This window comes from Musa acuminata, chromosome BXJ3-7, assembly GCF_036884655.1.
Source record: "Musa acuminata AAA Group cultivar baxijiao chromosome BXJ3-7, Cavendish_Baxijiao_AAA, whole genome shotgun sequence".
Taxonomy (NCBI): Eukaryota; Viridiplantae; Streptophyta; class Magnoliopsida; order Zingiberales; family Musaceae; genus Musa; species Musa acuminata.
The window spans coordinates 2,463,758-2,478,922 of record NC_088355.1 but is presented as its reverse complement, the minus strand read 5'-3'; the positions used below and the strand labels follow the sequence as shown (position 1 = coordinate 2,478,922).

At 33.7% G+C, this 15,165-nt stretch overlaps 2 protein-coding genes across 5 annotated transcripts; both read left to right on the top strand.

Annotated features, from left to right (window-relative positions):
- Window positions 1–1,421: 1,421 nt before the first annotated feature.
- On the top strand, window positions 1,422–5,249 carry LOC103990782 (uncharacterized). 3 transcript variants are annotated; one of them, XM_009410043.3, is made up of 3 exons: window positions 1,444–1,529; window positions 2,519–2,682; window positions 4,746–5,249. In XM_009410043.3, the coding sequence occupies exons 2-3, from the start codon at window positions 2,664–2,666 to the stop codon at window positions 5,075–5,077; spliced, it is 351 nt and encodes a 116-aa protein (XP_009408318.1). In that variant the 5' UTR covers window positions 1,444–1,529; window positions 2,519–2,663; the 3' UTR covers window positions 5,078–5,249. The 3 variants fall into 3 exon arrangements, with proteins under 3 accessions (XP_009408319.2, XP_009408318.1, XP_018684147.1); XM_009410044.3 differs by lacking the exon at window positions 2,519–2,682 and having other exon boundaries at window positions 1,422–1,529; XM_018828602.2 differs by lacking the exons at window positions 1,444–1,529; window positions 2,519–2,682 and adding an exon at window positions 1,536–1,677.
- Window positions 5,250–8,837: 3,588 nt separating this feature from the next.
- Window positions 8,838–14,051, top strand: LOC135642232 (putative methylesterase 14, chloroplastic). Of its 2 annotated transcripts, none has more exons than XM_065158201.1 (6): window positions 8,838–8,995; window positions 9,498–9,785; window positions 10,610–10,849; window positions 10,931–11,074; window positions 12,288–12,425; window positions 13,330–14,051. In XM_065158201.1, exons 2-6 carry the CDS (start codon window positions 9,528–9,530, stop codon window positions 13,600–13,602), a joined length of 1,053 nt encoding a protein of 350 aa, XP_065014273.1. In that variant the 5' UTR covers window positions 8,838–8,995; window positions 9,498–9,527; the 3' UTR covers window positions 13,603–14,051. The 2 variants fall into 2 exon arrangements, with proteins under 2 accessions (XP_065014273.1, XP_065014271.1); XM_065158199.1 differs by having other exon boundaries at window positions 9,442–9,785.
- Window positions 14,052–15,165: the final 1,114 nt, after the last annotated feature.

Here is a 15,165-nt window from a genome sequence, read left to right as displayed (position 1 = left end):
AGATACTTATCATTATTGGATTATATTATTTTCTTTTATTAGATAAAATATATTTTAAATGTGATTAAATTCATTAGGAATTCATTTATAATAAGATTTTTTAGAAGATGAAAGAGACTATCTTAATTACTTATCCTGTAATCTCCTAAAGACTCAAAATGTATGACAACAAAACAAACACGAGTTTATAGATCTTTTCTCATCTTTCTTTAATTGTTATTCTATCATTCATAACGATCCTATAAAGAATAAAAAGATGGTCTTGTTATATTTTTATAGTTTAAATTATGAAGCATATTCTTATATTAAATAAATATTTTTTTTAAATGACATCGAAATGTATACCCATCTAATTTTTGATTTTATGATTATTTGATATTAGTTCTTAACATTAAATTTTTTATATAATAATTTTTTTTAATACTTAGGACAATAATTAGAGTTAATTATTACTTTTACAGATGATTCTCAAGTGATCAAATCACAAACTTTCGGACTATTCTTTACTTTTTATTTTCTTATACATTTGTTTGATTTCATGTTTTGCATGATTTTTATATCTTTTTCTAGCTTTTGAATGAGTTCGAATATTTATCCGTTTTAAATGAGTTCGAATGACTTTATCCCTTCCAAATGAACATTTATGAGGATAAAAGATTATTTTGATTTCTTGATTCTCCTTACCAAAATCAATTTTTAATGGTAAATATACAAGAATATATAATAATAATAATAATAATAATAATAATAATAATAATAATAATAATAATAATAATAATATGATCCTTCACCTATATTCCTATATGTAACACATAAATTATTATAACTATACAGAAAATAAAAAAGTTATAAAATTATTTTAAAGAAAAGTTTGACTAGTATAAGTGTCGATTGGAGTTTCAACATGTTGACCAAAACAGTCAACGAATGAATTCCACCGGATGACAGATGGGACATCACAATTTTGCCAAATACCTATTACATATCAACCTTAAAAGTACAATCAGATGTCCAATTATTTGGGTTTAATCATATGAATCTTTTTCGCAAATGCACATAATTAAATAAACAGGAATTATTTTATTATTTATAATAAATTTTAGATATTTTACTAAACAATTAAATATTATAAAATTCCCAAAGAATAGAAAAAGTTATACTAATGATCTTAAAATTAGTCCCAAACATGATTAGTTGATTTTTTTTTTCTATTTTATGATGATTAATTACTAAATTAATTTTTTTTTGAATAACATAAGTAAAAATATGAGGACATTTTTTTGAATAACATAAGTAAAATATCCAAAATATTTTCTTTTCTCCTTTTCAACACTGTTTTATTTTTTTGGTAATTCTAAAAACTAAAATGAAGATTATACATCAATTTATATTTTTATTGAAAGGAAAAGGAATATAATATGATATGATTCCTTTCTTTGGATACTTTCTTCTATTGTTTGGCTCCCCATTCGATCTCTTCTCTCTCACGCCCCTTTTTGGTCTTCTGCCGTTCGCTCGCACACTGAAAGGTCAGCGCCTCTCTCTCTCTTTTGTTCTTCCTTCGGTAGTAATTCGGTCAAAATCGGTTTTTTGGTACGTATTAGATCGAAAGGTTTTGTCTTGTTGACGATTTCCGAAAAGAGTTAGTTTGGCTGAGTGTCATCTCCGCCTTTTCGTGTAGGTTCTCTTTCTTTTCCTTTCCCCTCCTCCTCCAACAGATGTAGAATTCATTTGAGATTCCTTGTGTCTGGATCGGCTTTCTCTTCGTCATTTTTTGTTATGATGGTTGATCTTTTTCTTTCGCGAGATTGTGTGATCGGTTTGTTATGAGATCTTGATGATTGATGTGATGATCAAGTTGAGAACTTTGTAGCCTGGGATTGGATGCTTCCCAATTGAATGCAGAAAGAAAGATGAGTATCGGGTGAAATCTCGATGCCTTGGACTTGTGCATGGAACCGGATAATTCAATTCGTTGGAAAACATAATAAGATATACCGTATGGCTTAGAATGGTTGTAGGAAAAGGTGGATATTATTTATATAATTGGGCAAAGAAAGAGATTTCAGTTTTATATAGATGTATATGGGTCTTTTTGTTGAAGGAAGATATTTGAATCTGATTGAATCTTTTCATTTTCATTATTTAACTGTGATGCTAAAACTACAGAACATGAAAAACTGTAATTATAATGCTGATTTTTAATGTATCAAACCAAATTGGCTAATAATGTTAGTATCATGTGAAACAACCTAAATCGTCTTAATGTTTTAGTAGTTACCTAAATATGGTGCAAAATTATGCTTGAGATAAAGCTTTAAAGTATTTTAAACATATTTTTTTTTGTTTTAACAGGGGATTTGGGGAAAAAAAACACTTAAGCTACTTAGTTATTTATTCAACAAAATTGTGCCTGTTGCTGTCAATTTTTACTGATTTTATCACAATGCATGTTCAATAAAGACTAACCATACACTGATAACGTGTTTACTTGTTGTGGTTTCCTTTTCGATGGAAGAACTACATATCAGTAACAGACGGTGCCACCAATGACATTTTTTCATGTATCGTTGACTTTGAAAGAGTGACCACAAAGTTTTGTCAGCTATGAAAACCTATTATCATCGTATGTAAAAAGGTTGAAATGCTTGCTTTGATGTTCAATGGTCAAACATCATCAAGGTTTCTCTCTGCTTTCCCTTTGATGCATTTTGGAAGTACCAAACATCATTCTTAACAATACTGTTGCAAATTTGAATGTTTTGCATTTTTCAGCATTTTAACTGCCTGGGTGTATCATGAATTTAGAAATTTTCTATAATTTTCTTTTCATGGAGATGGAACCTATTGATTGATGGGTTTTAATCTTACTGTGGTTATTCATATTCTAGCTTTCAATATTGCATTCTTTTTTAGTTGTAGCAGATGTGCCTTTCATTGATATTATGTCAAGACACCGAACTACTTGACTGTTTAGGATGCCATATAAAAAATTTGTTTGGATGCAGCTTGATCTCTACCATGTGGGTGGAAATTTCAGACTTGACAAGTATTGCCTTGGTCATTTATTATTTACTTCATGGGTTAATTTTATTTTTCAAGCTGGTTAACCTTTCCATTAGTATGATTTTAGAGTGATTTATTTACTTTTTTGGAGATTTCTAAAACCCTTTCTGCCTATAATTCTCCAGATTACCTCTCAGTAAATAATGGTCATCTGATATTTGTTCCATTTCTCTTCACAGGGATTCTCAGTCAATCTCTGAATGAACTTTTTGTCTAATCTATTCTGATCTTACAAAACACGTGGAATTAATATTACAGTAAGAAGGAAATGAGTGATTTTGATTCACATTTTTTTCGTTTTAACTCGTATTTAGTTCACCCCAACCTTTTTTAGATTTAAAGGAAGATCATTGCAGTACCCCAAGATAACCTGGTTTTTCAAAGGAAAATAGCAACAGAAATAATAAAATTATGATCACTTCTGTTACTTATGGCCTGACAAAAAATGGAGGCTCATGGTGAGATAATGAAATTTCCTGAATATAATTCAGGTTTAGTACGTTCAGATAGAAACATTACAAAATAGAAAATAGCACTCTATAATCAAAGAGGACCAATAACATCGAGGGTTAAAAAGGAGAGAAAACATGGATTGAAGAGGTGTCACCCCGAACATAGTGTTCATAGTAGAATTATCACAGAAATTTTTTATGTTCACGACTTGAACTCACTCATCCCCTTCAACCAAAAGAAAATGAAGAAGGAAAAAACCAAAGATAATTATTAGGTCCCATCTTGTAAGCAAATGGTCTATTTGTCCTCCCCTTGAGTTCAATCATATAAATAAATATATTCATTTCTGAACTTTTTAAACACCATTGATCATCTTCAATGGAGTCAAATTTCAAATTTAAAGCCTCTATGTTTAGATTTGAGGTTATAGAATTGAGGCCTCAAACTTCTTCATAGGATTTTATTTTAGTTTCTTTCTTTTCGAGAAGTCAGTTTAAGATCTTCTATTTAGAAAAATTTGGGGTAAATTGAAGAAAACTTGAGACAGAAAGGAGATTCATTGTAAATTATGGTAGCTGGTACTTAGTTGGATTGAGGTAGTTATTTAAGCATCATATTCTTAAGCAATATGAATATTTTATATGCTTCTTCATAATAAGCTTAGGTGACAACTTAATTTCAAACAGTCTGCCAGATACTTTTAAAACTGTGTTATATACCTAAAAGAAAAATAAGGTGCACTTTGAGGGGTTTATATTGGTAATTCCTTAATTTTCTTCAAATGCATATGTTCAGTAGTTAGGTGCCAACAAAAAGGTAAAATATCTGAATGAAAAAATCATTTAAATTTTTAGTAATTGTTTAACAGTTTTCTTTCAGAATATGTCTTCTATGTTATAGTTACATATACTGTTAGTTCTAAATTGTGAAGGTTATTTTCCCCAAGAATAAATTCTTGGCTTCACCACTGTCAGATCTCGTGATAACTTTACCATTAGCTGCACACATCGTTGACTGTGTTATGAATCCTTCTTGTTTTTGTTACTTGTTTTAGATAAACAAGTCTCTGCATAGACACATAAGAAAAAACTTTGCAAATATCACGGTAATCACTTTGCCTGACAATGGCCTGAATATACCAGAAAGTGGAGTTATTTTTTGTTACCATTTATTGATTATTTCATCTCTATGTAGATGGATATTGACAATTGTCCTATGTATTACAGTTGCTGCTGTTCTCATCTGTATCCCAGCAATGAGTTTATCATGTCTTGTTTGTCATAGCATGGATAGCCGATCACGATCTTTTAGGAGTTACTCTGTTTCAAGTTCAGAAGACGAGGGGCGATGTTCTGCAGTTGTTACCTGCTTGACTCGGAAGGTCGCCGTTGCTACCGCTGGTACAGCTAATGCCATTTCGACGGCCAAAGTGACACCATTCCCCATGATGGCAAGTGGTCAAGGTATGACAGGAACTCCGCGCCTTTTGCGAAGCCGAGCTGTGAGTAGGGACTTGGTTAGAGACTGGAATTTTGATCAAGTTCATGTGGAGGGCTAGCGGTGTAAGAAGAGCTTAAGAGTTACCTCGAAAAGGAGATATTGTTAGTTTTGTAACTACTTTAAGTGGTTTTCTCAACTAGATTTCTTGTACTTACGGTTAGCTGTTGTGAGTCCATGATACATATTGGACATTTTGGAACATTGCCGCATTAAATATTTTGAACATGTCACTGGTTTTCTTTGTTTCTATTGTGAATTGTGATGATTTGATGCATATATCAATAAAAATAAAAAGAGATACATCCATCAGTGGAGTGTTCATGTTGATGTGTTGGTTGTTCTTTTCCCAACATATAAACATTAACAGAACAGGATGCTATATATTTCCCTGTTGTGTTTGATTATTTATGCAGTCCCCCCATAAAACATGTTTGTCAGGTTTCATGATCATGGTTATCCTTATCCCATCCTTAATTGAATCACTTTAAGATAATGACATTAATCAACTTTTCAGAAGGATTGCTGCTGATGGCTTAATGATCATGAAGATTCAGAAGGATTGACTGAATGAATGATCCTTCTCTAAAAGATTGGACGAATAAATCCTTGATTTCTATACTTGAAATCAAATTTATATATTACATCAACAATACATCAAACAAAACAATACTAATTTGATTTCAAAAATAAATATAAAACTAATAAATACATCAATGAGCAACTATTCATGCTCAGAACGAGCATCTTGACGCAATAAATTTTGATACCCTCCTTAGAACTGTGTCACGCGGGTACTGTTCCCTATTAAATGGCCTAAACAATTGGGTCCGCCCAACTTAGCTTTCCATCGACATGCTTCGAGCTCACGACGAGCTCATCAATGGCGTCCCAATAGATCAATTAGCTGAGTTGTGTGAGACACAGCCCCACATGCACGCAATAGGAAGGCCAGCAAATGCACGCAACTTGTGCCTTCTTTTGCTCTCTACCTCTGTCTTCACTTGTCCATTCTTTACAAAGCACATGATTTGCATTATATTATCAAGGATTAAAGTGCTGCTTGTGTTCTTGTTGTCAAGGAGAGAGAGGTAGCATCCAATCTGGAGTTTGGCAGCTCTTTAAACTAAGAGAAGACTTAGCTGTGGCCTCATACTGACATGTGGTGGGTGATTGGATAATTACATTAAAATTATCCTATTAATGTAAATAAATAATTAGTTAAGGAGTTAATATGATTATTATTTTCGGTCAATCGAGACTCGATATATAAAATTCATTCGCTTATCGAACATGTCATGTCATGTCAGTTTTTAGAGATCAGTATTATACATTGTTAAATCAATTATTATAAGATCGGTACCATATAAATCAATCTTTTCAATTATTTCTTTGTTCTAAAATCAATAAATTAAAATTACATCCATTACAAGCTTTTCTAGTCAACAACAAACTTATGAATGCTAACTATATTTCTCCCTTATCAATCAGTTCATTAACTATCCATTTTATGTAATATTTTTATGATTTTAGTATTTTGTTATCCTAAAATTCATTGAAATAGAGTATCCAATTTAGATAATGGAAACTAATATTAATATTAAAAAAATTTATAAAATAATCATAAGATATTAAATATAAAATTATAGAAAAAAATTAAATATATGTCAAATATTTGCCTAATATAATATCCGATCCTGGGATCAATTGAGATTAAGACACAATAAGATTTACTCATCCTATATACATAAATAACAAAAAAAAAACTCGATAAAATTGAGATTCTTGTCTCAAGACACAATAAAAGATTTACTCATCATATATACATAAATAACAACAAAAAAACTCGATAAAATTGAGATTCTCATCTCAAGACACAATAAAAGATTTACTCATCCTATATACATAAATAACAAAAAAAACTTAATAAAATTGAGATTCTCGTCTCAAGACACAATAAGATTTACTCATCCTATATACATAAATAACAAAAAAAACTCGATAAAATTGAGATTCTTGTCTCAAGACACAATAAGATTTATTCATCCTATATACATAAATAATAAAAACAACTCAATAAAATTGAGATTTCCATCTCAAGACATAATAAGATTTACTCATCCTATATACATAAATAACAAAAAAAACTCAATAAAATTGAGATTCTCATCTCAAGACATAATAAGATTTATTCGTCCTATATACATAAATAATAAAAAAACTTAATAAAATTGAGATTCTCATCTCAAGACACAATAAGATTTACTCATCCTATATACATAAATAACAAAAAAAAATTAATAAAATTAAGATTCTCGTCTCAAGACATAATAAGATCTACTCATTCTATATACATAAATAACAAAAAAAAACTCGATAAAAACAAATTTAAAACAAGCCAAAATACCATGCCCTACTTTTATGACCTAAATGAAACAGTGCACAAGCCACACTCCAATGGTTCTATCCATCATTAAAATCAAATCCCACTTGATGTCTCAACTTTTAACTAGATTTAAAGGTAAGTAGATAAATTAGAAAGGGTTAGATAACACTTCTTAACCATCATTTTATTCCATCTTTCCTGTAAATATTTTTAGAGATGTCATGCAATAATGTCATTTGCCTTCCCCTTCTAGTAAAGAATAATTCAATGGTTGTGGGTTGTCTTCTATTTATTTCGGCATCACCGTTCAACTCACTCATTTATTGCTCAAATAATGGCAAAGAATGCCAAAGTGAATGTGGCCTTTATGTTAGCTTCATATACAGTACAGAAGGCCAAAGTGGTTGGAGAATTCATTGTGGCATGATGTGAAGAATGAAGACATGCCAAAGCCAATATCTTGTGGATGAGAAGTACCCAACTTTAAGCATGCGATAAAGACATTCTTTATTTTCTTTGTCATGAGATCGAGTGATCATGCACGATTTTTGGCACAGTGGAGATCTTTGTGTGATGGATTATCAATTTAGGTTTTCATTTGTAGTATAAGCTTCAAATTTGTTTTCTTGATCTTTGATTCACTTATTTCTTATTTTTTTTTTATCAAATAAGTTAAATATCAATTCGAGTTCGAATGCTAGCCTCCTCTATCACATCATCACAATCATAATCACAATCGACTCTATTGACTTTTGTCCCCTTCGTGATTTATGAGCATAACCGTATGATGAATTCAAAGTCAATAAGGTGGGGTTGGCCTTCAGTGTCGAGTAAGAGGTTAGCGAACTTGATATCGTGATAAGTGACATGGAGATATATGAGGATGATTGGAGAGACAACGAGGGTAAAAATATGCTAGAGGTCCATAACGAAGGACTACACGAGAATATGACGAAAATGATATGACGAAAAGTAACAAGATCTCGTAATAGAGCAGAGGTGATCTCGTAACGGAGCAGAGGTGAAGATATTATGAATATTATAAGAAATAATAGTATAGAAGGTAAAAAGTGAAAGAAAAAGACAGTATCTTCCATCAAAAACATTAAAAGATGATTTTTTTGTTTTCATAAAAATGGTCCTCCAAATAAGGATATATATATATATATATATATATATATATATATATATATATATATATATCACTAAATCCAATATGAAATAGAAGAATATAAAGAAGTGCAATGGCTCATCATCCCACCACAATTATTCTATAAAGTTGATCTGTGCATGCAGGCTTTTAGGGTAATGCATTTGCTCATAATAATCTTTTATAGAATACAAATCCTTGGAAAGCAAAGCCACTGCCAAATTGAGTCTTTTGGCAGTACCTGCGCCCCTTTTTAATGGTGGCAGTGGCGGTCGCAGTAGCTCACAAAACAAATCCTCCCGAAGGCCTTTCATCTCGCTCCCACCACCCGTTGAAATCCATCTTCCCTCGCCGACGCTCTGTTCTCCGACCCCAAGACCAAATCTTTGACCGCGGGGGATTCTGACCTTGATCTGGTGCCGCTGCGGCTTCATCTGTCCTCGGTAAAGGAGATGGATTTATTTGGCTGTATCTTGTAGATTCTAATCGACGCTGCTTCAATTTAGATTTTTTTTGTTTTTTTGGGTCGTTTCTGGTAATTTTGGAAGGGTTTCTTGTGATCACGTCCTCGAAATCCGCTTTTGATCCGGTTGTCGAAATTCCTTCCTGTTTAAGCTCTATTGTGCGCGGGTTTTAGCCTTCTCTGCTGAGTATCTCATCGAGATCCATCTTTGTTGCTTGCCCTCTGTTGAATTATTATCGACATCCATCTCTTGAATTATCTCGTCTACAGCTACATTGAATACGAAAATCTCTTCGGATTTTTTTTTGGAAACGTTGTGATTTTTTCCTCTGTTTCGGTTCCATCCAAAAAATTGCTTCTTTCTGGTTCTTCAGCATCGGATTTTGTGGTACTTTTAGGGTTTCTAAAGCTCTTTTTTCTCCTCAGATCACAAAATTTCTGGACGAGACTCATCTCTTGGTCCTCCTGATCTTGAATTTTAGACTCGATTCGTCGTGTTCTTCAATACAACCATGGGCAGCGCGTTCGGCTGTATGCCTAAAGAGGACTTGAGTGGTGGCGTGGGGTCGCGGAGCAAGCGGGGCTCCAAGTCGAGGTCACAGAGGAAGATGGCGGCGTCCGAGGAGGAGCTGTTGCACCGCCAGGCCCTCGCAATGGCGATTCAGCAGCACCAGCTGTCGCAGCGGTTCGAAGGATCCATGTCGCGGAGGATTGGGTCCACGAGTTCTCGCCGGCGGGACCTCCCTGATTCGATCACTAATGGAAAACAGGTAACTTCGTATCACATTTTTCTTGAGGAATCCAATCTTACGTCTTGTTTCTTTGTAGTTCATGGATGGTTGATCATTTGCATGATACTTGTACGTCTAAGCACTAAAAGATCCTTTGATAACATGGTAGACAGTGGTTGTGATGTTGTGCATTACTCTAACAGTTTCATCTGGTAGATATAAGAGAATTCAGATGTAAAATTGTGATAGACAACTAAATTGTTTATCATTGTACCTCAATCATGCCATGCTGAGAGACTGGAACATATGATATTAGTAGGATTCATGGGCCACATCCTGCTTTTGCAGATATACCCTGATGACAGTCATAAACAATCTTTCCCATGATGAAGTAGTAACTAGCTACTTATTTGTGCTGCTTTCAAGTCTTTTAGAGCTGTGTGTGCAGCATTAGATCTGGGACAGAAGATGACAAATTTCCAGGTTACACAATGGACTGAGAAAATGCTGTTGACATCCCCCCCTGGGTCATTAGACTTGGAATCACATTCCTTTTCCCTACCAGCTTCACATGCAATTTGAAGAGAATCCTTCTAGATCTTTCTTCTGATGATAAAAAGAAGATGAAAAAAGGACTTTGAGTCAACACAGAATTGTCCAGTAGTCAATGTTCTTTTTTCTTAAGCTCATAATTTTGCAATATCTTGTGATTTTAAAAGATGATACTTATGTAAGTTATGTAAGACCCTTGCTCTGGGTTTGTGGTCGGCATCTCTATTTTATAGTTGATGCAAAAACTATTTTCGTCAGGTGAAAATCCTAACAATTTGTTCTCTGTCAACTTTTGGAAATTGTATTTTCAGCAACAACTCGTACTTGAGGATCTCGAGACAAGGAAAATTATTCTAGTCCATGGAGAAGGATTTGGAGCTTGGTGTTGGTATAAGATTATCTCTCTTCTAGAGGAAGTAGGACTGAATCCTGTTGCCTTGGATCTCAGAGGTTCTGGGATAGACAACACAGATCCAAACAGCATAACAACCTTAGCAGATTACTCAAAGCCTCTAACTGATTATCTACACAATCTTCTTGATGACGAAAAGGTGAAAGGAACTCTTTCTATGGCTTTTGTTTCTTTGTATCGTACTGAAATTTTGCTTTTGGTTGGCAAATGTATTTTACAGGTCATACTGGTTGGCCATAGCTGTGGAGGTGCTAGCATATCCTATGCAATGGAATGTTACCCAAAAAAGATATCGAAGGCAGTATTTCTTACTGCGACAATGGTATTGGATGGACAGAAACCTTTTGATGTGTTCTCTGAGGAAGTAAGTAATACTTTTCAAGAAAATCTCAAAATCTTAAAATAATACACCAAGGATTGCAATTTCGATCCGTACTGGTATACCGAGCCCTACTCGGTATGGTACATATCGAGGTGTATCGATGGTACGTTCAAAATTATAAAAAAAACCTCCAAAAATATCTGAAAATAGAAAAAAATAGATTAGGATTTTTAAGTTAGAAATAAATATAAATTTAGTATAATTTTCACAAAAATAATGTAAATTGATCCAATATCGATCAAATTATGATTAAATTATTATTAAAACCACTAATCACAGTATTAAAAAACTTAATTAAACCTATTATACCTTCACAAGCATATAACTCAATCCATAATATGTATGAAATATAAAGATTTGACCTAAGTATCTAATTTTGAAAAAATCAATATTAAACACACTAATCACAACATTAAAGACTTTAATTACTCCCTAATTAACATCATTCTACCATCAAAAATATATCAAACAACATATTAGACATTAAGTCATACACAACATAAAATAGGTTTAATCATCTCATAAATCAATAAAAATATAGAAAGAGAATACATACCTCTTAATTAGAGTGTTCTTCCTCTTAATCCTCTCAAATTAACCTTCTAAATTTGATCCAATCCATAAATTCTAGCTTTGTTGAGTTTAGGAGAGTGAAAATGTAAGAATAAGAAAGATATGTGAGTAAAAAATGTTTGAGAGAGTTTAAGAGATTGAGAGAGTGAAATGAGTTGAAAGGGGAGGGGGAGGAAAGGGTTTAAAAATCTTTTTCTAAGCTTCAAACGATCAAATTAACCGTTTGAAATAGGAAAATCTCAGCCCTTGATGGGTAACGATCAAAATCCAACCGTTACCGACTGGTCGGGTTTCGATCGTTACCACCCGTACAGACCCCATATCGCTCAATACAGGGTCAAGTGACCGGTACCGCTCGGTAGAAGGCAGTTCGTATCCTGTCGAATTGGTACATACCGCCTGTACTGGGCAATACTCATCGGCACAGCAAACCCTATCATGCACTTCAATCTTGCATGAATCTTTTTATGCAAAATCCGAGAGCTCTTGCAATATTTTGATTAGACTGATAAAGCTCAGACAGAAATTTCATGGACTATTAGTCATGTCAGTTTAAAATTTTAATATTGGTACTCATGTCTCCTCTTCACTGTCTAACTTGTTTATTTGTAACACTTTGCAGCTAGCATCTGCTGATGTTTTCCTGAAAGAGTCACAGTTTCTAGTTTATGGAAATGGAAGTGACAACCCGCCTACAGGTCTCATGTTTGACAAACAACATATCAGAAGTGGTCTATATTTCAACCAGAGTCCTCCCAAGGTTTGAGTGGATGCCATCTCATCTAGTTCCACTTCTCTTTTCTTCAAAAATATGTATATACAGTTGCATTTAACTTTGCATGACTCATGAAGAAACAGATGATCCAATGCACAAGACTTCTGCCAATGTCGAATATAGGAAGGGTTAATGTACAACCTTACCCTAGACGCAAAGAGGTTTTCATAATTTGGATCTTGATCACCCAAGATAATAGAGCAACCTTACCATTATAACAAGCTACCCTCTACGACTTGCCTGTTCTAAAATTCTTAATTGATCAATCATACTAAATGCATGTTAAGTTTTGTTCTGTTACTTTTTCCTATGTTTATTTATGTATATCCTGCGGTTTCCAAATATAACAGAATTTTAGCTTATTGTTGGCTGTCACATAATTTTGCAAATGAAAAGACCTTGTCATCAATGAATTTGACTAGACCAACACTGTGACCGTGATATATGGATGGTTAACAGTAATGAACCAGCTAAATCAGTTGAATATACTAATATATACAAAATAGTCTCCTTTGGAAAAGAGAGGCTGCTATTTTGTTACACTAGGTTATATCTGACAAACTTGTATCTTCCTGTCAACCATGTCTGCAGTGTATAAGCAATCAAATACATATTACATAGCATGCTAGCTTAACTCAAAATTTAGGTCCATAAGCAAGATCTGCATATGTTAGGTATATTAATTCGCATAAGACTCACATCTGAGTAAATTTAGTTGAATGTGCAGTTTTATCAGAGATGTTTCATGCGAGAAACCTGGTTTAACATGACTGTGGTGTTCCTGAAACTTTCTTGACCATTATTCTGGATGTCATTGTCGAATAAATCATCAGCTTTCATTCAGAATGAGTTTCTCTCTTTTAAAGAAACAGTGCATGATTCTTTGCAGGACATTTCTCTGGCCACGGTATCCATGAGAACTATTCCACTGGAACCGATCATGGAGAAGCTCTCCCTCACCCCCGAAAACTATGGCATGGTCCGGCGATTTTTCATCCAGACGCTGGATGACCGCATGCTCTCACCTGACGTCCAAGAGAAGCTGGTCAGGGAGAACCCCCCGCATGGGATCTACAAGATCAAAGGGAGCGACCACTGCCCCTTCTTCTCGAAGCCACAGTCACTGTATAAGATTTTGCTTGAGATTGCACAGCTCCCATAACAAAAAACATACTGTTGTTATTCTACATCAGAAAGAGGAGACACCTTGCCCTGTGGGGGTTGTATAGAAAAAGGCTAGCAATTAGATAGCAGGAAGGTTAGTTTTGGTTACAGGAAATTGGAAGGCAGAGAAGAAGTTATGCATTTGTATTTAGGAAGACAAGATTCTCTTTGAAGTATGAGGTCATTAGCAACTTAGCAGTTACGGTTCTTTTGGTCACTTGCCTGTCAGATTATAATTTGGAACACCTGTTCTATCCGATTGTGCATTTTTTATTATGCTGTAGGAACTCTATCCTTCCCTCAATAAGTTCTAGTTGCATTGTAACTTCATAGAGTGGACAGAAGTAATCATCAAAATCTTTGTTGCATGCCACATGTAGCAGTGCACAAACTCTGTAATCGATACTTTTTACTCTCACAAATGAAGTTTACAGAACGATTCTAGTATTTTGTGTTGTTAGTCAAGGTTGCAGAAGGATAACCATATATACCCACTACAGGATTCAGAAAGAAATGAAAGTATTTGCTGGACTTGAAAGCTTTTCTTTTTTCAGATTTAATCATGCTGTAACTCCTTGAGCCATTCCTTGGTTGATTACTATGTATTTAGCACACACTTTAGTGCATTGTTATTTTTCCATTGATTTAGGAAGAATAGAAACTTTTGATTATATAGAGGCAATGTATGATTCATTCAATATTGGACATGGAAGGATATTTGAGTTGGTTTATAGGAGGACTAGATGAATCCATGATGGCTGGTGGTTTATGGCATGAGCATATTGCTCATACTCAAGATGAACATGTTATCAGCTCTGAAGGTTTTTTTTGTCTTGTTCTTGTTGTATGAGCCAATTGCTCATCTTGTGGAGTATATATATAAGGCCTTATTAACTTCCTAAAGAGAACATTAGATTATACACCAATGAAAAAGCATATCCATGTGAAAATTTACTGCATATGAATAAGATTTTGAATCACACCAGATTGTTACTTTGTGGGATTGCGTTACTGCATTTCCAATCACCAGCATAACTTTGTAATGGGGGATTACCATTGATCCTGGGTGTGGATGATGCTTCTGTTCACATCTAACTTGTCCAGGTAGATACTAGACAATCCAAGCAATCTATAAGGAAACAAACAACAAAAGTTTACTCTGATTCAAACAAACATCACATGTTATAGAAAAGCTGCATTTTGATCACTTCAAAAGCAGAAACAATCAAGGAAGAAGCAACAAAATTACTCGAGAAGAAGCCAAACTTTATAGAACATATGGAGAAGTTCTAATAGCCAGTTGATTTCTGGACCTGATTATGAATATGGTTTAGGATGGTAGAAAAGACAACACAGTTAAAAAAATAACAACAGAGAAATGATTAAAATTACCCAGAAACTGAAAACCTGATAAAAATTCATGTAAGATGAAAAGAGCAAATGAGAAGGTTGGCATAACTAAAGGGAAGAAATAATTGGATGTCTGCTCTCCAGAATAAATGGAAGAAATTTTGATGAATCTTTAATGATATCTAAGAGAAGCCTTCATGCTTAGTTGAAT